A 22,201-nucleotide genomic window follows, 5' to 3' on the forward strand; every position below is an offset into this window, starting at 1 on the left:
CGCACACTTGGTATAATTGACGTCAACCTCGTCCCTTATTCTTCGCATATTGGATCATTTTGAGATGTAATGGCTAACGATGGGGACAAGTCTCTACAGGGCCATCCTAATGTAGTTATACTTAGCTAATTGATAAATAAAGCATTGCATTAACACTTGTGTTATTTAAAGAGTAAACCTATGTATTAATGACGGATTGTAAGAAATGTATGACAATGTTCATTGTAGTTTGCGACCGGCTACATTATTTAAAGAGTAAACCTATGTATTAATGACGGATTGTAAGAAATGTATGACAATGTTCATTGTAGTTTGCGACAGGCTACATTATTTAAAGAGTAAACCTATGTATTAATGACGGATTGTAAGAAATGTATGACAATGTTCATTGTAGTTTGCGACAGGCTACATTATTTAAAGAGTAAACCTATGTATTAATGACGGATTGTAAGAAATGTATGACAATGTTCATTGTAGTTTGCAACCGGCTACATTATTTAAAGAGTAAACCTATGTATTAATGACGGATTGTAAGAAATGTATGACAATGTTCATTGTAGTTTGCGACAGGCTACATTATTTAAAGAGTAAACCTATGTATTAATGACGGATTGTAAGAAATGTATGACAATGTTCATTGTAGTTTGCGACAGGCTACATTATTTAAAGAGTAAACCTATGTATTAATGACGGATTGTAAGAAATGTATGACAATGTTCATTGTAGTTTGCGACCGGCTACATTATTTAAAGAGTAAACCTATGTATTAATGACGGATTGTAAGAAATGTATGACAATGTTCATTGTAGTTTGCGACAGGCTACATTATTTAAAGAGTAAACCTATGTATTAATGACGGATTGTAAGAAATGTATGACAATGTTCATTGTAGTTTGCAACCGGCTACATTATTTAAAGAGTAAACCTATGTATTAATGACGGATTGTAAGAAATGTATGACAATGTTCATTGTAGTTTGCGACAGGCTACATTATTTAAAGAGTAAACCTATGTATTAATGACGGATTGTAAGAAATGTATGACAATGTTCATTGTAGTTTGCGACAGGCTACATTATTTAAAGAGTAAACCTATGTATTAATGACGGATTGTAAGAAATGTATGACAATGTTTATTGTAGTTTGCGACAGGCTACATTATTTAAAGAGTAAACCTATGTATTAATGACGGATTGTAAGAAATGTATGACAATGTTTATTGTAGTTTGCGACCGGCTACATTATTTAAAGAGTAAACCTATGTATTAATGACGGATTGTAAGAAATGTATGACAATGTTCATTGTAGTTTGCGACAGGCTACATTATTTAAAGAGTAAACCTATGTATTAATGACGGATTGTAAGAAATGTATGACAATGTTCATTGTAGTTTGCAACCGGCTACATTATTTAAAGAGTAAACCTATGTATTAATGACGGATTGTAAGAAATGTATGACAATGTTCATTGTAGTTTGCGACAGGCTACATTATTTAAAGAGTAAACCTATGTATTAATGACGGATTGTAAGAAATGTATGACAATGTTCATTGTAGTTTGCGACAGGCTACATTATTTAAAGAGTAAACCTATGTATTAATGACGGATTGTAAGAAATGTATGACAATGTTCATTGTAGTTTGCGACAGGCTACATTATTTAAAGAGTAAACCTATGTATTAATGACGGATTGTAAGAAATGTATGACAATGTTTATTGTAGTTTGCGACCGGCTACATTATTTAAAGAGTAAACCTTTGTATTAATGACGGATTGTAAGAAATGTATGACAATGTTTATTGTAGTTTGCGACCGGCTACATTATTTAAAGAGTAAACCTATGTATTAATGACGGATTGTAAGAAATGTATGAGAATGTTCATTGTAGTTTGCGACAGGCTACATCATTTAAAGAGTAAACCTATGTATTAATGACGGATTGTAAGAAATGTATGACAATGTTTATTGTAGTTTGCGACCGGCTACATTATTTAAAGAGTAAACCTATGTATTAATGACGGATTGTAAGAAATGTATGACAATGTTCACTGTAGTTTACGACAGGCTACATTATGTAAGGGTAAACCTATGTAATGATGACGGATTGTAAGAAATGTATGACAATGTTCTTGTAGTTTGCGACAGGCTACACATTGATAGCCCTTGTCATATATATTGCGACTTGAAAGGTTTTGGTCATACTGCCATATCACACAGTCAATGATTGGAAACATATGACTTGATAGGTTGGCTATAGTGTCACAAACACTGATGTGTCTTGATTATACAGTGAAACCCCCTTAATCTGGACAGCATCTTCTTGATGACATCGCCCCTATAGTAAATCAGGGGCACGGTGTAACGTTTGTTTGAACTGTTTAACGCCGCACTCAGCAATATTCCAGCTATATGACGGCGGTCAGTAAATAATCGAATCTGGACCAGACAATCCAGTGATTGACATCATGAGCATCGATCTACGAAATTGGGATACGATGACGTGCATCAACCAATGGAATAACGTCTAAACCTTCTCACCATGATTCGCCCATAAGGCAGACACCGAAACAGGAGGGTCGGATACGTAAGGTTTCGGATTAACAGGGTTTCAATGTTTATGGAAAAAACCCGGACCCTGCTTTTAACATACGTTTACCGTACTGAAAACATACTTACATGGCTGACACGTGATGTTGTCAAAAAGAACAAAGTGTTCGTGTGGACAAACACAGGCATCGTTAGCATCACAATAGCTTTTGGGGTGAATATGCCGACACTGGGCGAAGAAATAGCACCTCTCACTCAAATACGAAGGACCTAGAAAACACTTTCTGCTGAGCAACTAAAACCACACATATTAGTAGAAACCTAAATACCCACGCTATGACCCACTGAACACTAGTCACTCGTGTCTTGACGTCGTAAAACATCTGTACGCTTTGAAGACGGCAATCGCTTAATGAAGCTCTTTTGATATAAAGATCGAATGTTCACATTTGATATTTTGAGAATTCTTTGACTAAGTCTAGTTCACGAGGATGAAGTTGGGTCAGTTTATGCCAAAAACATCATACAAAGAGTATATTTGACAATTGTTCTTAGCGAAAATAGCGTGGGCAAGCAATACACACAATGTAAGTGAGGCTTCCTTTGCCCTGAAATGAGGTCAATAAGGAACATATGATAGTTTGAATGAATGTTGAATAGGTTATGCCGTTATCAAAGCAAAATAACCAAGTCAGGGATAATGCACGTAACATATATATTACCATTGCTTTCACTTCTGTACCAAAACATCTACTGAAAGTATCAATTCGTCTATGTCAGTTACCAAAGCTTGTCAAAAAGACTTTCAACGAAGGATTTGTGAATCTGGGTTTGATAACATTTTCATATATAGAATTTTTAGCATGTAGGTCGGATAATACATGTACAGGAACTTTCTGTATACAGTGAAACCTCACAAATCAGGACGGTGCTGTGTCAAATGAATTCGTCCGGATGTGATTAACAAATGTCCGGTTTAACACATGTTTGGATAAACAAATATCCGGATTAACAAATGTCCGGATAAACAAATGTCAGGATTAATAATTTTTGATTGACAAAAGTGTACGGATTAACACATGTCCGGATGCATAGATGTCCGTTTAACACATGTTTGGATTAACAAATGCCCGGAACAGTGATTATCCAGATAAGTGAGGTTTCTCCGGACGTATAAACATATAGCAATATCTGTACGTTGATTAAATCTCCTGAACTTGGTCATAACATGAACAACATTAAGATTGTAGGCCTCTCTGCAAATTAAACTGAAAAGTAAATATTAGTACTATTTAAACAAGGGTTACTGCAAGCAAAATTAAAAAAGCTTACATAAGATTAATTATTCGCTTGCGCAGATGTATTGCACATAAAGAATTAACTCCAACAAAACTAAAGGTAATCTCATTTGCTCCCAAGAAACTAAAATGATCAACAACATGTAGAAAATAAAAAAAATATTCAATGAATCTTCCTCCAAAGCTTCTCAACCGGCGCTGTCAGCTGGGCAACTTACGCTTGACACACGCAGTTTTTAAGTGTGTGACGTCATATCCGGAGTCGCACGTGCATGTTCCCTCGCTACACCAGCTGTGCGGGACGGCGGCATTGCAGTCAGAGTTTATCACACAGGAAGCATCACCAATCATTCCTGGAAGAACATGAACATACTGAACATGTACATTACATATTGCAGCGGGGGGAAACGGCGATGTAATCACTGGACGAAAAACATTATTTCCAACCTTGAAAAGAGCATGGAATTAACGATCATTTCTAAACTTTCTGAGTATGTCCGCCAATTCAATCAAAGAGTAGAATGATTTCTTTTCGAACAGTATTTCCAAACACGGTTGGTCTCACATTTCAGAGATTATGTCCATGTATTCTTGAATACATTGTATATTGTCTCTTCAGCATGTATGTAGCCAAACATTTTAAAGATGGATTTAATGTTTGGTAACAACGTAATTACATGCTTTGAAAATGAAAGCGCTTTACACGAGTGTATGAAGGCCGAAATTTATCAGAAATGTTAATATTTCATAAGAAAGAAAGAAAAAAATTGAATCTCAATCGCAAACGCTTCAACAACTAAAAACACAAACTGTATTTAGCGTTATTCATTGAATCGGGCCAACACTGTTACAGCGATAATGGTATTGTTGAATTTCTGAGATTTAAAGACAGGAGTCACTATTATCTGTGAAAATCGACGATGAAACACTGCAAACCAATTAAAATCAGATATTTTACTCGTTTTAGACATCTGGTGGGATCAAGAACCCAAGAATCCTCAATTGGAGGGGGGTGGGAGCTGAAGCGACCTTCCACTTCTAGAACCCACATAAAAGTAATGCGTATGGCGAAACAGAAGGGGCACCGACATTACACCCTTGTGCTCTGTTTGTTTGTTGTTTAACGCCGTACTCAGCAATATTTAAACTATATGACGACAGTCTGTGCAAAATTGAGTCGTCATTGACATCATGAGCATCGATCTACGCAATTGGTATACGATGACATGTATCAAACAAGTCAGCGAGCCTGACCACCGGATCCCGTTAGTCGCCTCTTAAGACAAGCATAGACTCCATTTACGGCAAGCATGGATGGCTGAAGACCTATTCAAACACGGATCGTCGCGGGTCAGTGTGCTGAGTGAATAGGGTTTTACGTCTGAATAAAGCTTGCTAGTTATAGGAGTTTCAAGGTAGGCTAATGGGTTTGGGTTAGTTTTACTACTTACTTAGAATACACATAGTCTTGTTGGTGGAAACATGATAACCCGAATCACATTTGCATATTCCACGGGAGCAGTTGCTATGGGAAACGGCATCATAGCAGTCAGCGTCAACCGTACACGTAGAATCAAATATCTTCCTCTTCGTGCACGTAGTCTTCGTATCATCTACTTGGTATCCCGATAAGCACGTGCATCTAGCTTTCGCGCATGCGCTCATGGCAACGACAGAATTACAGTCAGTGTCCAATGAGCAAGAGTCTCCAATTTTGCGTTTTGTACAGGTATCATTGAATTTGTTGCTATAGTAACCGGAATTACAGTAGCACGTGCCATCTGTACAGTTACTGTTAGTCACCGCTGCGTTGCAGTCAATATTTTTTTCACAAGTTCTATCGTAAATTCGGCGTTCGGTGCAAACCGTCCTCTTCTTGTTCACACTGTGGCCAAGTAAACACAAACACACCCCGCCAACACAGTGGCTTTTTGGGACAGCGTCATTGCAGTCGGAGTCAATGAGACATGTGGTGTCATAGATCTTTCGCATGCTGCATGTTGTTTTTTTGGTGTTGGCATGGTAACCAGAATTACACAGACACATGCGAGAGGTACAATTGCTATTGGCAACTGCATCAGAACAGTCGGAATCACGGAAGCACGTAGCGTCGCCTATTTTCCCTGCAACAAAGTGAAGTTGTTTAGATAATAGGAGATGGGTGATTAAATAGAGATCATGGACACATTAATACCAGTAGATTGGTGATGAAATAGAGACCATGGACACATTAATACCAGTAGATGGGTGATGAAATAGAGACAATGGACACATTATTACCAGTAGATGGGCGATGAAATAGAGACCATGGACACATTAATACCAGTAGATGGGTGATGAAATAGAGACCATGAACACATAAATACCAGTAGATGGGTGATGAAATAGAGATCATAGACACATGAGCTGCAGTTAGCTTTCTGGTGGGCATATATGTACTAGTAGCAGTATTGGTGAGCAGAGAGGAAGATACGAGTGAGTATTGGGTTTATTTTAGCAGAGAGGATGATTATATAGATACTGGTAGATGGACTGGTGCGCCGAGAGGTCGGGTATATTGATACTAGTAAATCGATAAGTGAGCAGAGAGGTGGATATATAAATACCAGTAGATGGATTGGTGACCAGAGACGAGTATTTAGATACCAGTAGATGGATTGGTGACCAGAGACGGGGATGTATAGATACCGACAGATGGATTGGTGACCAGAGACGGGAATGTATAGATACCGACAGGTGGATTGGTGAGCAGAGGCGGGAATGTATAGATACTGGCAGATGGATTGGTGACCAGGACGGGGATGTATAGATACCGACAGGTGGATTGGTGACCAGAGACGGGAATGTATAGATACCGACAGGAGGATTGGTGAGCAGAGACGGGAATGTATAGATACTGGCAGATGGATTGGTGACCAGGACGGGGATGTATAGATACCGACAGGTGGATTGGTGAGCGGAGACGGGGATGTATAGATACCGACAGGTGGATTGGTGACCAGAGACGGGAATGTATAGATACCGACAGGTGGATTGGTGAGCAGAGACGGGAATGTATAGATACCGACAGGTGGATTGGTGAGCAGAGACGTGGATGTATAGATACCGACAGATGGATTGGTGACCAGAGACGGGGATGTATAGATACCGACAGATGGATTGGTGACCAGAGGCGGGGATGTATAGATACTGGCAGATGGATTGGTGACCAGAGACGGGGATGTATAAATACCGACAGATGGATTGGTGACCAGAGACGGGGATATATAGATACCGACAGATGGATTGGTGACCAGAGACGGGGATGTATAGATACCGACAGATGGATTGGTGACCAGAGACGGGGATGTATAGATACCGACAGATGGATTGGTGACCAGAGACGGGGATGTATAGCTACCGACAGATGGATTGGTGACCAGAGACCGGGATGTATAGATACTGGCAGATGGATTGGTGACCAGAGACGGGGATGTATAGATACCGACAGATGGATTGGTGACCAGAGACGGGAATGTATAGATACCGACAGGTGGATTGGTGAGCAGAGACGGGAATGTATAGATACTGGCAGATGGATTGGTGACCAGGACGGGGATGTATAGATACCGACAGGTGGATTGGTGAGCGGAGACGGGGATGTATAGATACCGACAGTTGGATTGGTGACCAGAGACGGGAATGTATAGATACCGACAGGTGGATTGGTGATCAGAGACGGGAATGTATAGATACCGACAGATGGATTGGTGAGCAGAGACGTGGATGTATAGATACCGACAGATGGATTGGTGACCAGAGACGGGGATGTATAGATACCGACAGATGGATTGGTGACCAGAGGCGGGGATGTATAGATACTGGCAGATGGATTGGTGACCAGAGACGGGGATGTATAAATACCGACAGATGGATTGGTGACCAGAGACGGGGATAAATAGATACCGACAGATGGATTGGTGACCAGAGACGGGGATGTATAGATACCGACAGGTGGATTGGTGACCAGAGACGGGGATGTATAAAAACCGACAGATGGATTGGTGACCAGAGACGGGGATGTATAGATACCGACAGATGGATTGGTGACCAGAGACGGGGATGTATAGCTACCGACAGATGGATTGGTGACCAGAGACCGGGATGTATAGATACTGGCAGATGGATTGGTGACCAGAGACGGGGATGTATAGATACCGACAGATGGATTGGTGACCAGAGACGGGGATGTATAGTTACTGGCAGATGGATTGGTAACCAGAGACGGGGATGTATAGATACCGACAGGTGGATTGGTGAGCAGAGGCGGGAATGTATAGATACTGGCAGATGGATTGGTGACCAGGACGGGGATGTATAGATACCGACAGGTGGATTGGTGAGCAGAGACGGGAATGTATAGATACCGACAGGTGGATTGGTGAGCAGAGACGGGGATGTATAAATACCGACAGATTGATTGATAAACAGAGAGGACGTGTATACACGACCATCAGACAATCCCAGTATCGCCAACAAAAAGTGAATTTTATATATTTGACAACTACAAGCGTCATACTTACTTTTAACACACTCTGTTCTATAATTTTCATCGTAGAAGCCAGAATTACAGTAGCACGTGCCAGATGTACAGTTGCTATTGGCAACGGCGTCGCTGCAATCGGCGTCAACCTTACACGTGGCATCTCCAACCACTCTGAGCACGCATATCTTGAAGTCATCAGTATGGTGAGACCCGGACACACACGTACAGGTGTTATTCAAGCACATAGAGTCGGGGACTGCGTCAGAACAGTCAGGGTCTGATTTACAGTTACTGTCACCTATTTTACGCTGGATACAGGATGTCATGTTTCCGGTGACGTAGAACCCACCGTTACACTGACACACGCCGCCCTCACAGTTGCTATGCAACACGGCGTCAGAACAATCAGTGTCAATGTCACAGGCGTCATGAATGACCCGCTTTGTGCAAAGGTCTTGCGCGTCTTCACTTCTGTAGCCAGAGTCACAGTAGCAGACACCATTTGTGCAATTACTGTTTGGAACGGCGTTGAAACAGTCACTGTCGACGTTGCAAGACGCATCACCAATCTTTCGTTTTATGCATGTGTTTCTGTCGTTGGACGCCCTATACCCTGGTACACAGGAGCATCTGTTGTTGTCACAGGTGCTGCTATCAATTGCATCTCTACAGTCTGTATCAAGAGCGCACTCATCATTTACTTGACGTCGTATACAAGAGGAGTTGTACACGGTGACCTTGAACCCCGAATCACACAAGCACGTGCCTTTGGTACAATTGCTGTTCCGAACAGCATCGTGACAGTCCGTGTCGCTGAAACAGGTGTTGTCGTATATCTTCCGTTTAATGCACTTGCTGAAATCCCTAGAAGGGTAAAATCCGGAAACGCATTTACACACGAAGTTGAGACAGTCACTATTTGTCACGGCGTCAGAGCAGTCAGTGGGCGTAGCCATAAAACAAAAATCATTTATTTTGCGAAGGATGCATTTAGATTTATCAGAGCTTTGGTAAAACCCAGAATTGCAGGTGCACGCCCCGTTGGTGCAGTTGCTGTCAAGGACAGCGTCGAAGCAGTCTCGGTTTGTCGTGCATGTTGCATCACCTATTCTGCGCTGTTCGCATTCGGTACCCGAGTTTATAGAGTGGTACCCTGACGCACATTCGCAAATCTTACTAACACATTTACCCATGGAAACTGCACGACAATCACTGTCTACTTCGCATTTACTTCCTATAGTCCGAATAATGCACTCATTACTATTGTCACTCGAATAATACCCCATGTCACACACACACGCCTCGTCGGTGCAGTTGCTGTGCTCCACAGCGTCAAAACAATCGGCATGGACGGCACAGGCATCACCAATACCTCGGAGGTCACAGGAATCCAACTCAGGACTTGCGAGGAAACCAGACCGACAGACGCACATTGATCCTCGGCACTCCGAGTCAGCTATGACAGACCTGCAGTCGTCATGGACTTTACAGGTTGGGTCCCCAATTTTACGTTTTAGGCATTTCGTGTTTTCTTTAACAACCCTGTATCCCACTTCACACGCGCATTTTGAGTCCTTGCAATAGCTATTTGGAATAGCATCACTGCAGTGCATATCAAAGAAACAGAAATCGTCGATTTTATTCATGATGCACTCATTGTCGTCATCGCCTACCCTAAATCCAGGCTTGCACGTGCACATTTTGCTGCTGCAAGTGCTGTTTCCAACTGCATCTGTGCAGTCTGAGTTAATGCTACAACGATCTCCGATCTTACGGACTGTGCACTCCGTGCTTCTAGGGTTGCCATAGTATCCGGAGTTGCAAGTGCAGGCGCCTTTGGTGCAGTTGCTGTGTGCCACGGCATCGGTACAGTCGCTATGAACGCTGCATTTGTCCGCGATTTTTCCTGAAAAATAGTTGCTCACATAAAGTCTGTAATACATGAACATGAAATATCATAATAAATATATTTTACTCGAAACCGGATGCATAATAGATGGCTACTTTCCTTTGGAGACACTTGGAAGCGTACTCGCATTCTCGCGATCGCGACCTTTAATACAGGGACAAAATATGGATAAATGACAAGATTGCGAAATCACGTGAACGCGAGATTTGACAAAATTCTTATATTCTTGCATTCTCTGGGGGTGTTTTTTGGACAAAGTACCTTTTCTAAAACACATAGAACAAGAGAATGCGCCATTCTATTTCCTCGCGTTCTCGTCTTTAAAAGGATAAAAAGATCAGTTGGTTTCAGCGTGTCAGTGCCGATTGTATTTTACTTTAACCTGACAACCAAGACTTTTGATCATTAAATTAACCACTGTTAGTTCTGGTACATTAGACCGCCTCTCTGGTCTAGTGGTTAAGCGTCTTCCCGGGGAGCGTTAGGTCGGTATTTGTTGTTACCCTGCCTGGAGCTCGACATTAAGGGGATAAAACAAGGACTGGTCGGCTCGGAGTCAGTATACTCATGTTCATGTTAAACTGTGGGATGGTATCTCAGTGGGCTAGCACTAGAAATCGGCATCAGTCCAGACTAGTACAAGCAGCCACACACACATACACACGTGAATACACGTAGCTGTATTAGTGTAGTAATCTTTAACGCGACGTTAAACCCCATGTCACCTCATCTCACCCGGCACATTACAGATTATCTACAATATATCAACCACTTGTTGTCCAGGAACATCACAGATTATCTGCATGCCAATGCCCAAAAGATAATATTCCATGCCTTTGGAAAGCAATTGATTCTGATTGGTTGATCAAAAGTTTCAAATCACATAAAAAAGTCGCATTATTTTTGTCTGTGAAAATCAATATCCAGAACGGCAGTGGACAGAATCTGACTGAGAATGGAATTTCTAAACGACGGTTGACATGAACCGATTGCATATCTTTTAATGACCGGTTTTCTTATGCAAAAGGTTGTTGCGTTTAACTTACTAAGTATACAGTGCTTGTTGTCTGACGTCACACGATAACCGCTGATACACACGCACGCGCCCTTGGAGCAGATGCTGTTGGCAACAGCAGCCGAGCAATCTTCATCACTGCCACAGGTAGCGTCACCAATCTTTCCTGAAGTTGAAAAAGATGCGAATGATAAAAAGGTGGTGTGTATAAACATTTACACAGTTAGATATCGCTTGTATACATACAATGATACAGTTACATCTCGGTGTACATACGTATATAACGGCACAATTTTAAGGATAAGCGCTAATAAAAGTAAAAACGGCAAATCTATTTGATCCTCGAACGAGCTTAGATATAAAAATAGTATTTTCACAACCATACAATTAGGATATTCGTAGTTATTGTTCAGCTGTGGCATAACAAACGATTTTTTTATAAGAAGAATTACACCGCTCTTATTCTTGATGGTATGCATACGTGACGTACACGCGCAGGCAGTGGGTATCTCATGTCTGATGTTATGAGTGAGTGAGTGAGTGAGTTAGGTTTAACGCCGCTTTTAACAGTATTCCAGTTATATCGCGGCGTGTCAGCTTAATGTGGGATGAAAGCCTGAAGGAATGCAGGTCTCAGACGTTTACCACTTCGGTGAAACCCACGAGCACTGGTATGGTGCTGACAAACCTAGAAACATAATCGGGGCGAACCGGGATTTGAACCCACGACCATAGGTTTCTGGCGTGCCCAAGGGACACAACTCTGCACAGCGAATCGCGGCGCCTGAGACGACTGGGACATCCGTGCCCCTAATAGACATGACGTCACTCTTAAATGCTATGGCGTCATATGCCTGCATGACAGTTGAATTTCATAGTTAGGCGAATGCAGAGAAAAATGAACTAAAACGGAGCTTTTCGGATAAATTTTAACAAAACGCATTTAATAATGGATGCGACATGCATGTCTCCATGCCGAACGCAACTCTGTTCCTGCCTCGAATCAATGAAGTTATCAACGAATTTAGGAGGAAAGAATGGAAAATATTTTCAACAATTCAAACTTAAACATTTAAACATGAAAGATCCAGGAAGCAGGAGGGATGACAAATGCCCAATTTGCACATGGAAGATGCATAATTTAATAGATCAGAAATATTTTTTAAATCAATTTAAAAATGATCAGATGGAAGTAGACTTTGTTCAATTCACCAGCTGCATGTTTGCGACTTATGACAACACAAAATGCAGACGTGAGGCTAAAATGTGTCCAAAAGGCCATTTTGTGGAGGTTACCAGGAAGCGTTTTTACATATTAGAACAAAAGCAAATCTTTGACCCAAGCTGACGGAAAAAAAACATATGGTAAAAAATACATGTTGGGTCACGGACTTGTCTATTTTTAGATTTGGGATAGATCGTTCCTTTTCCCTAATTTCTTGTGTACTTGAACATGCCAGAAGTAAATAACACTTGCAAGTCAGAGAGAGAAAAGGGTCACTTGTCACCATTTTATCATGTCTGGTGATTTTTTAACCATTATTTCAAATTGTTTGTAAGTACACAAGGTCCAAAATGTGCCGTTATCCAAACTATGATGACGCATGTAAAACAATGAATTCCCTTGTTATTGAGTGAGCCACCGCAGAGAGGGGGTTTATTGTCGGCAATCTGAGACATCTTTGTCGGTTATCATTAGGAATTTCACCCTGACTCTAATTAATCTAACAGACAGCACCTGTTGCTCTTATGGCTAGTGGGGTATTCTCTCACAACGCCGGATCCACATTTTAGAGAACCTTTTCTCTAGGAAGACATTCCATGCTAAAGCCAGCACCTGCATATTCACTAAATATCGCGATTTCTCTATGGCGTGCTGTAAGCTAGAACGCCATTCACGAAAGAGCAAACTATATTTATATTGTAAATTGGACACACGACACCACGGTCGTCTGTACCGGAGTCGAGAAAAAACGCATCCGATCTACTTTTGATCTAAGTTTGAAGCACGCGTTCTGGCTTAGATCTCAGAACACAGAATTCCACTGATGATGGGCGTGTTAAACAATTGTGATTGAATTGACGATATCATATTGATCATATTGTGTGTGGTAAAACATACAATAGCAGTTTGGTTAATCGTTTGATATGCTTTATTGTGCCCCTCTGCTGCACTGTTATGGACTCTCTTCCTTTACAGTTCTGATGCACCCCCTTCATTAACCGCCTTTAAATCACGACTAAAGACCCATCAATTTTCAGCAATATTGACATTTCTTGACCGTGGGTTTGTATGCCCACGAGTGGCTTCACCACCACCATCATCATCATCATCATCATCATCATCATCATCATCATCACTGTTATTTACAAATTAAAATACTTTTGCAGAAAAGAGGGTTTGGGTGATCCTGGCAGTCTGTCTTGCTAGGCTCATCATCAGCTCAGGGCCTACATGCAGCCCAGACAGCGAATGGGATTTTCCCCAGAGAGCGCTGCATGGGTCAAACCCACCCAGAACATTTCGGAGCATGTGAAGACTCCTCAACACTGCAACCTTCTGCATTTCCCAGATTGGCAGAAGGGTTGTATTCCTGTTAGCAAACCCGGGTACTCTCCCTATGTCAGTCAACAGATTGGTAGGTACCAAACCTAAGGCTCCGAGAACAATGGGGAGTCGGACAACTTGGTATTTGGGATGCAAGTGGGACATTTCCTGAATCTTGTGTCAAGTGTCAAAAGGAACAGAAAATTCAATTATATAAATGATTTCATTGGATTTATTTTACACGACAAGATCAGGTTTGTTGGCCTGGATAGGTCTGAGGTTGTATACGGGCCTATTCTAAAGAATTTTGAATTTACCATGACGCCCTCTACATATTCCGGGTCGTACCATGGATAGATCTCTGTGTCAAAACCACAAGCATGGCGAAGACGGTAATTAAAAGATCGAGCCACTCCATCATGTCGCTTAAGACAGTGCGTTTATGCCAAAGCTGGCCATCCACTGACAATGTGATGGACAGTCTCATTAAACTTCATTTCACAATCTACATTTCATTTCCTGAGCAGCAAACGGAAAGCCTTCTGTTTCATTTTTTCATGCCAGCCGACTTCATCCAAACGAAGGACTCTGCAGGGTTGCTTGCTCTCAACACACTACACATAAACTTGATGCAGTGGTCGTTCTCCTTGAAAACACTGATCTGATATTGCACTTCGCTTGCTTGACATTCATTTCTGCACCGCCCAGCAGTACAGAACCATCAACACAATCAATATTGACATTGAGATTATGTACCACCGCCTTGGTTGTTTAAGAAAACGATGGAACCTCTTGTTTTCAACATGTGTCTTGACATACTTCCAATGTTCACACAAATAAATGTGTGTCAAAGTGCACAATACAATAGTATCATGAAGAGCCTCCATGTTAATCTTACCACGCAGTCCCATTATAAATGGTAAATATAAACGATTGAGGTAAGAGAGTGGTGGGATCTGTTGTCTCACATGATTCTTCATGTGAGGGTGGCAGTACCGTGAATTTCTTGTTTCGTCCAATTTAACAATACCAAGAGAATACGAAAGGATGGATACAGCATAAGTATTTGTAGCTTTGACTTTATTGCGAGATTTCAGCTTTGAACTCCAGATTTGCTAAACTACCGGGCAAAAGAAAGTTTTCACTTTAAAAACAGTTGTATAAAAAGCAAAAAAGCTGGTACAGGTTTGAACCCCCGCAGAAAACAGTCGCCCAAATGCATCGTGACCACAACCACAACGCAGCTTTCGAAATCATGCATTGTTGAAAACGTGCAAAACGTGATTTTGAGACATTGGTCCAAATGCACGTGCGTGATTGTGGCATAAATACCAACGTTGGACAGAGCAGGCATTCAGTAAGCAAAAAACCACCAAGAATATGCCCAGTCTTACACAAGCGCAACGAGACAGAGCGATCGGTATGGCCAATATGGGGGCTACTCAACGTCAGATAGCCAGAACCTTTAACTGCTCCCAGACCACCATCAGCAAGTTGATAATCCGCTACCAACAGACAGGACAGACTCAAGACCGGCCAAGATCGGGAAGACCGAGAGTGACAACACCGACCGAAGACCGCTACATCCGGCAGATTCACCTCCGAAACAGATGTGTGACGGCGACGTCAACGGCGGCATCAGCACTAGGGCATGCCATCAGCAGACGAACAGTCCTTCAACGACTTCGTACAGCTGGTATACGAGCCTACCGACCCTTCCGTGGAATGGCCTTGACCCGTCTACACCGTCAACGCAGACTGCAATGGGCACGAACTGTACGTCGGTTGCAGCGACGTGACTGGGCGAGAGTGCTTTTTACAGATGAAAGTCGGTTCTGTCTGTTCAGGAACGATGGCAGAGTTCGAGCTTTTCGACGAAGGAGAGAGCGACTGGTGCCAAACTATTTGGAGGTGGAGGCGTCATGGTATGGGTAGGCATATGAGGCCAGATTACAACACGGCTGGTTATCATCCGAGGAAACCTGAATGCTCAGCGATACAGGGATGAAGTGTTGAGACCTGTTGTGGTGCCCTTTATTCAACATCAGCCATGAGGATTAATTTTGCAAGAAGACAACGCAAGGCCTCACACCGCCCGAATTGTTCAAGACTACCTGAACAACGTTAACGTCAACGTATTGCCCTGGCCACCTTGTTCTCCAGTCATGAACCCCATTGAACATCTCTGGGATCATCTTGATCGTCAGCTGAGACAACATGTACCGAATCCAGCGAAACCGACAGGAACTTGAACAGACTCTATTGAACTTATGGAACGGGATTCCTGTTGACGTTATTCGCCGACTGACGACGTCAATGAGGAGGCGTGTGTTGGCGTGCATGGGTGCCCAAGTGGTCACACTCGCTATTGATGACGTGTTACCTGACTACTGTGTCATTAATGGACTCTTTATGCACTTTTTCAATGAACTCTGATTTGTGTAATTTTTAATTTGGACCCCTTGACTCTTTCTTTGTGTATTGCGGAGAATGCAATATCGGCATTAAAATGCATTTTCATTCTAATTCATGGAAAATGATTTCTGTTTTATAAATTAATCATCATAAATCTCACATATGTCTTTGTTTTTGGTGTTTGGCCAAGTAATGTCGGTGAAAACTTTCTTTTGCTCGGTAGTTTAGATGTGGGAATGGGATGAGTATTGGCTGCTACAGCTGTGAGGGGATGAGTATAGTCTGCTAGAGGTGAGAATGGAGTGAGTATATGTTACTAGAGGTGAGAAGGGGGTGAGTATAGGCTGCTAAGGGTGTGAATGGGATTTGTATAGGCTTCTAGGGGTGAGAATGGGGTGAGTATATGTTACTAGAGGTAAGAATGGGGTGAGTATAGGCTACTAGAGGTGTGAGTGTGATGAATATAGGCTACTGGAGATGAGAAATGGGGTGAGTATAGGCTGCTAGAGGTGAAAATGGGCAAAGTACACATTTGAACACAGCCCTCTCTCTTCAACTTTGCCGCGTTTCAGATGAATGTTGCATTTGTCGAGTCCAAAGGACATGCCAATATCATTAGAAAAGTCCGCGACGATGAGAATCTGGGTTTTTTACAGAGTTGATTCTTCTTTGGGAAGAAGTTCAAGGTCATCCAACTCTATCAAAACCCATTACGAAAAGTTTTAAGCAGCACGATAATTTTACACGTTAAAAATTATAAATTGTAATAGCTACATTGGTAACTGGACCATGAAACAACTAAACTAATGCTTACAACAGGTCCTGCGATTTTTATTGTATATTAAAGCTGGGGATGTCCTGGAGGTAGCAGTGTTCAAATACCATCACATCCGGATATATAAATGGACGTCAAATGCGAATGACGGTATAGCTGTAATGTAGCTAAAGGATAGTAGTGTGTTTGATCATGTGTTACATAAGAGCCGCCTGTTGATATGGGTTTCTGCATTTCAGATGTCGAATACCTGGTCATGTTTAGTCTGGTACTAGACTTTTGATCAAAAAGAGCGATTTAACATGGAGTTGTTAATGTGGAGAAATCCGCTAAAGCGTTATATGTTCATTTCGTAATTGTACGGTGCTTTATCTTGAAGTATATCGAACCGCAAAAGAAACGTCACCATGGAAAGATATATGAGAAACCTTATTTGTCCAAACACTGTAAACATACTTTGAGACATACTAAAAAGATAAAACTTGGCAAAACTGATCATCAAGGTTGAAGTGTTCTTAAGGTGAAACACAACACTAGTCTCTGAGAAAATGGCATCACAAATCAGTATCTCGTGTGTCCGCCATGTGCATTGATGACTGCCGTGCAACGTCGATACATGGAATGGATGAGGCGTTTGATGAAGGCCATAGTCACTTGAGCCCACACACTGAGGAACGCCTGACGTAGTTCAGCTGCAGTTGTCGGCCTTGGTCGGACGTCATTCAGCCGTCTTTGAATCTCGTCCCACAGGTGCTCAATGGGATTTAAATCTGGACTGAGGGCAGGCCACTGCATGGTTCTGATGTCATTCTGCTGAAGGAAGTCTCTTGTTGCTCTCGCAGTGTGGGCACGGGCGTTATCACGCTTTGTTGCGGCGACGTGCCAAATTAGGTATGGCGTGTGGTCTCAAGACTTGAGCAATGTACCGAGCTACTGTGACACCATTGCCTCTCCCTGGACCGATGTTCTGGAAGGCCAAAGATCGGACCTCTCTGTGCAAGACCAATTCCACCCAACATCATGGTGCTCGGACCACCCTACGAGTCTCTCCCAACAACACAAGCATCCGAATAACGGTCCCCACGGCGTCGCCAGACTCTCTCTCTCTGCCATCAGCTGTTGAGATACAGTAACGGCTCTCGTCTGAGAAGAGGACTCTTCTCCACTGCTGGTGGCGCCAATGCTGGTGCTGTGTTGCCCACTGAAGACGGTCGCGGCGATTACGTGGTGTCAAAATGGGTCCTCGGTGTGGCCTGTGACAGTGGAGGTGTCTGCTCGTCAATCGTCGACGCACGGTGTCCGCACTAATGTGTCGCTGATGTGTCCCCATGGTCTGTCGAGCAGTTTCCGCAGCAGTATCAGAGCGTTCTTAAAGATGCTGTCGCACAATCTGACGATCCTGACATCGGGTGGTGACCCTTGGTCTTCCACTACGTTGTCGGTCATCTGTACTGTTGGTGGTCTATTACCGTTGCTTGAGCCTGTATATTGTCCTTACGTGGACTTGAAATGCATTGGCTACTTGCCGGAAGGTTTGCCCAGCTTGCAATCGTCCAAGGGCTTGGTGTTGCTGATTTCTTGTCAGTCTTGGCATGTGGTAGCAATTCAATAACGAATGAATATTATCCGATCTGGGGAGATTTTTATAGGGCAAGAAATGGGGGAACGCATGTTCATTAATTTTCAATTTGCACGGAACTCACGTGCATCAGGCTACAATGGCCGTTGCGATCGGTTTTATTGTCATCTGCTTTGTTTTTTTATCATCAAATGTCATTTTTCCGGACAAGGTTAAATTAATGTTAATGTTAAAAAATGTTAGATTTTAGAAACTTTGACAAAAAAAACCGAGATATTTAAATTACAACTTTTCATGCAATGTTACTTGGGGTGACGTTTCTTTTGCGGTTCAGTATATTAACACACTAATTGAGTTAAGATAAAAGGGCGTCAAACAACCGCCAGCAAAATAGAACTTTCGACGTTTCTAAATATCTCCTATGTCTCTGTAAACACGGGGATGTCAAGTACGAGTGATTAAGTAACACCTTTCTACCGATGCCTGGTTTACTCTTCAACCAATCGGAGCCAAGGTGTAGTCTGACTGAAATAGACCGACTGTCGCTTTTCGGTGCGGCTGCATGATTTATATTATTCTGGGCATATAATCTTGATTATATCTGCGATACAGTTCAAGATTATTCTCTCTTTTTTAAATTAATTCGATTTTTATGGATACACCCAAATGTCGAAATTGTTTGGGCCTCGTAAAAGATTTTAGAAGTAATGTAATATGATGTAATATGATCTATCTAAATTAACATTTATATTGCATGTCAGCTGTCAATATGGTACCAGCGGATCGTTCAAGAGCCTTGAAGAATCAGAGAGAACCCGTATCAAGTGTATTTAAGAGGAAATATTGTAAAATGTTCGTAATAATACGTCTTTGCAAATCCGATCGGTAGATAAATTCAAGGTAATGATTTTAAAGAATTTTCCTATCTGGTAAAACCATCTACAAGATACATTCCGTTTCTCTCTGGAAGATACATTTCCTTTCTCGCTACAAAACACAGTTCGTTTCTCTCTATAAGATAGATTTCCTTTCTCGCTACAAGATACATTTCCTTTCTCGCTACAAAACACAGTTCGTTTCTCTCTATAAGATAGATTTCCTTTCTCGCTACAAGATACATTTGCTTTCTCGCTATAAGAGACAGTTCGTTTCTCTCTAGAAGAGAGATTTCGTTTCCCTCTACAAGACACATTTGCTTTCTCGCTGCAAGAAGCATTTCCTTTTTCGCTACAAGATACATTTCCTTTCTCGCTGCAAGATACATTTTCTTTCTCTCTACAAGATACAGTTCGTTTCTCTCTACAGGATACATTTCCTTAATACTCTCTTTTAACATACATTTCCTTTCTCGCTACAAGACACATTTCGTTTCTCTCTACAAGACACATTTCCTTTCTCTCTACAAGACACAGTTCGTTTCTTGCTGCAAGATACATTTCCTTCTCTCTACAAGATACATTTCCTATCTCGCTACAATATACATTTCCTTTCTCTCTACAAGACACAGTTCGTTTCTTGGTGCAAGATACATTTCCTTTCTCTCTACAAGATACATTTCCTTTCTCGCTACAAGATAATTTCTTTTCTCCCTAAACAAGATGCATTTCCTTTCTCTCTACAAGACACAGTTCGTTTTCTATCTAGAAGACAGATTTCGTTTCTCTCTACAAGACACATTTCCTTTCTCGCTGCAAGATAATTTCCTTTCTCTCTAAAATACACAGTTCGTTTCTCTCTAGAAGTTGGATTTCCTTTCTCTCTACAAGATACATTTCCTATCTCGCTACGATATACATTTATTTTCTCTCTACAAGATACATTTCCTTCCTCGCTACAAGATACATTTCCTTTCTCGATGTAAAATACATTAATTTTCCTTTCTCGCTACAAGATACATTTCCTTCCTCGCTACAGCATACACTTCCCTTTTCTCTAAAAGACACAGTTCGTTTCTCTCTACAGGATACATTTCCTTTCTCTCTTCAACATACATTTCTTTTCTCGCTTAAAAAAACCACAGTTCGTTTCTCTCTATGAGATAGATTTCCTTTCTCGCTACAAGTTACATTTCCTTTCTCGCTACAAAACACAGTTCGTTTCTCTCTATAAGATAGATTTCCTTTCTCGCTACAAGATACATTTGCTTTCTCGCTATAAGAGACAGTTCGTTTCTCTCTAGAAGAGAGATTTCGTTTCCCTCTACAAGACACATTTGCTTTCTCGCTGCAAGAAGCATTTCCTTTTTCGCTACAAGATACATTTCCTTTCTCGCTGCAAGATACATGTTCTTTCTCTCTACAAGATACAGTTCGTTTCTCTCTACAGGATACATTTCCTTAATACTCTCTTTTAACATACATTTCCTTTCTCGCTACAAGACACATTTCGTTTCTCTCTACAAGACACATTTCCTTTCTCTCTACAAGACACAGTTCGTTTCTTGCTGCAAGATACATTTTCTTTCTCTCTACAAGATACATTTCCTTTCTCTCTACAAGATACATTTCCTATCTCCCTACAAGATAATTTCCTTTCTCGCTACAAGATACATTTACTTTCCCGCTACAAGATAATTTCCTTTCTCTCTACAAGATACATTTCCTACCTTTCTACAAGACACATTTCCTTTCTCGCTACAAGACACATTTCCTTTCTCTCTACAAGACACAGTTCGTTTCTTGCTGCAAGATACATTTCCTTCTCTCTACAAGATACATTTCCTTTCTCGCTGCAAGATAATTTCCTTTCTCTCTAAAATACACAGTTCGTTTCTCTCTAGAAGTTGGATTTCCTTTCTCTCTACAAGATACATTTCCTATCTCGCTACGATATACATTTCTTTTCTCTCTACAAGATACATTTCCTTCCTCGCTACAAGATACATTTCCTTTCTCGATGTAAAATACATTAATTTTCCTTTCTCGCTACAAGATACATTTCCCTTGCTACAGCATACACTTCCCTTTTCTCTAAAAGACACAGTTCGTTTCTCTCTACAGGATACATTTCCTTTCTCTCTTCAACATACATTTCTTTTCTCGCTTAAAAAAAACACAGTTCGTTTCTCTCTATGAGATAGATTTCCTTTCTCTCTACAAGATACATTTCCTACCTTTCTACAAGACACATTTCCTTTCTCGCTACAAGACACATTTCCTTTCTCTCTACAAGACACAGTTCGTTTCTTGCTGCAAGATACATTTCCTTCTCTCTACAAGATACATTTCCTATCTCGCTACAATATACATTTCCTTTCTCTCTACAAGACACAGTTCGTTTCTTGGTGCAAGATACATTTCCTTTCTCTCTACAAGATACATTTCCTTTCTCGCTACAAGATAATTTCTTTTCTCCCTAAACAAGATGCATTTCCTTTCTCTCTACAAGACACAGTTCGTTTTCTATCTAGAAGACAGATTTCGTTTCTCTCTACAAGACACATTTCCTTTCTCGCTACAAGATAATTTCCTTTCTCTCTAAAATACACAGTTCGTTTCTCTCTAGAAGTTGGATTTCCTTTCTCTCTACAAGATACATTTCCTATCTCGCTACGATATACATTTCTTTTCTCTCTACAAGATACATTTCCT

General features: G+C 41.4%; 1 protein-coding gene across 4 annotated transcripts in view; it reads right to left on the reverse strand.

Moving 5' to 3' along the window:
- The window catches only part of LOC124135921 (multiple epidermal growth factor-like domains protein 6), a 122,479-nt gene that overhangs the window by 25,459 nt on the left and 74,819 nt on the right, over nucleotides 1-22,201 (reverse strand). For 3 of the 4 annotated variants that reach the window (XM_046501610.2, XM_046501608.2, XM_046501609.2), the window contains exons 8-12: nucleotides 11,326-11,460; nucleotides 8,408-10,276; nucleotides 5,297-5,968; nucleotides 4,064-4,198; nucleotides 2,677-2,817 (exon numbers count right to left, since the gene is read on the reverse strand). In XM_046501610.2, coding sequence (XP_046357566.2) covers nucleotides 2,677-2,817; nucleotides 4,064-4,198; nucleotides 5,297-5,968; nucleotides 8,408-10,276; nucleotides 11,326-11,460 — 2,952 coding nt within the window. The remainder of the gene's footprint in view (nucleotides 1-2,676; nucleotides 2,818-4,063; nucleotides 4,199-5,296; nucleotides 5,969-8,407; nucleotides 10,277-11,325; nucleotides 11,461-22,201) is intronic. The other variant, XM_046501611.2, reaches the window with a different exon arrangement.

Source organism: Haliotis rufescens, unplaced genomic scaffold, assembly GCF_023055435.1.
Source record: "Haliotis rufescens isolate VD_foot unplaced genomic scaffold, xgHalRufe1.0.p SCAF_4, whole genome shotgun sequence".
Lineage (NCBI taxonomy): Eukaryota > Metazoa > Mollusca > Gastropoda > Lepetellida > Haliotidae > Haliotis > Haliotis rufescens.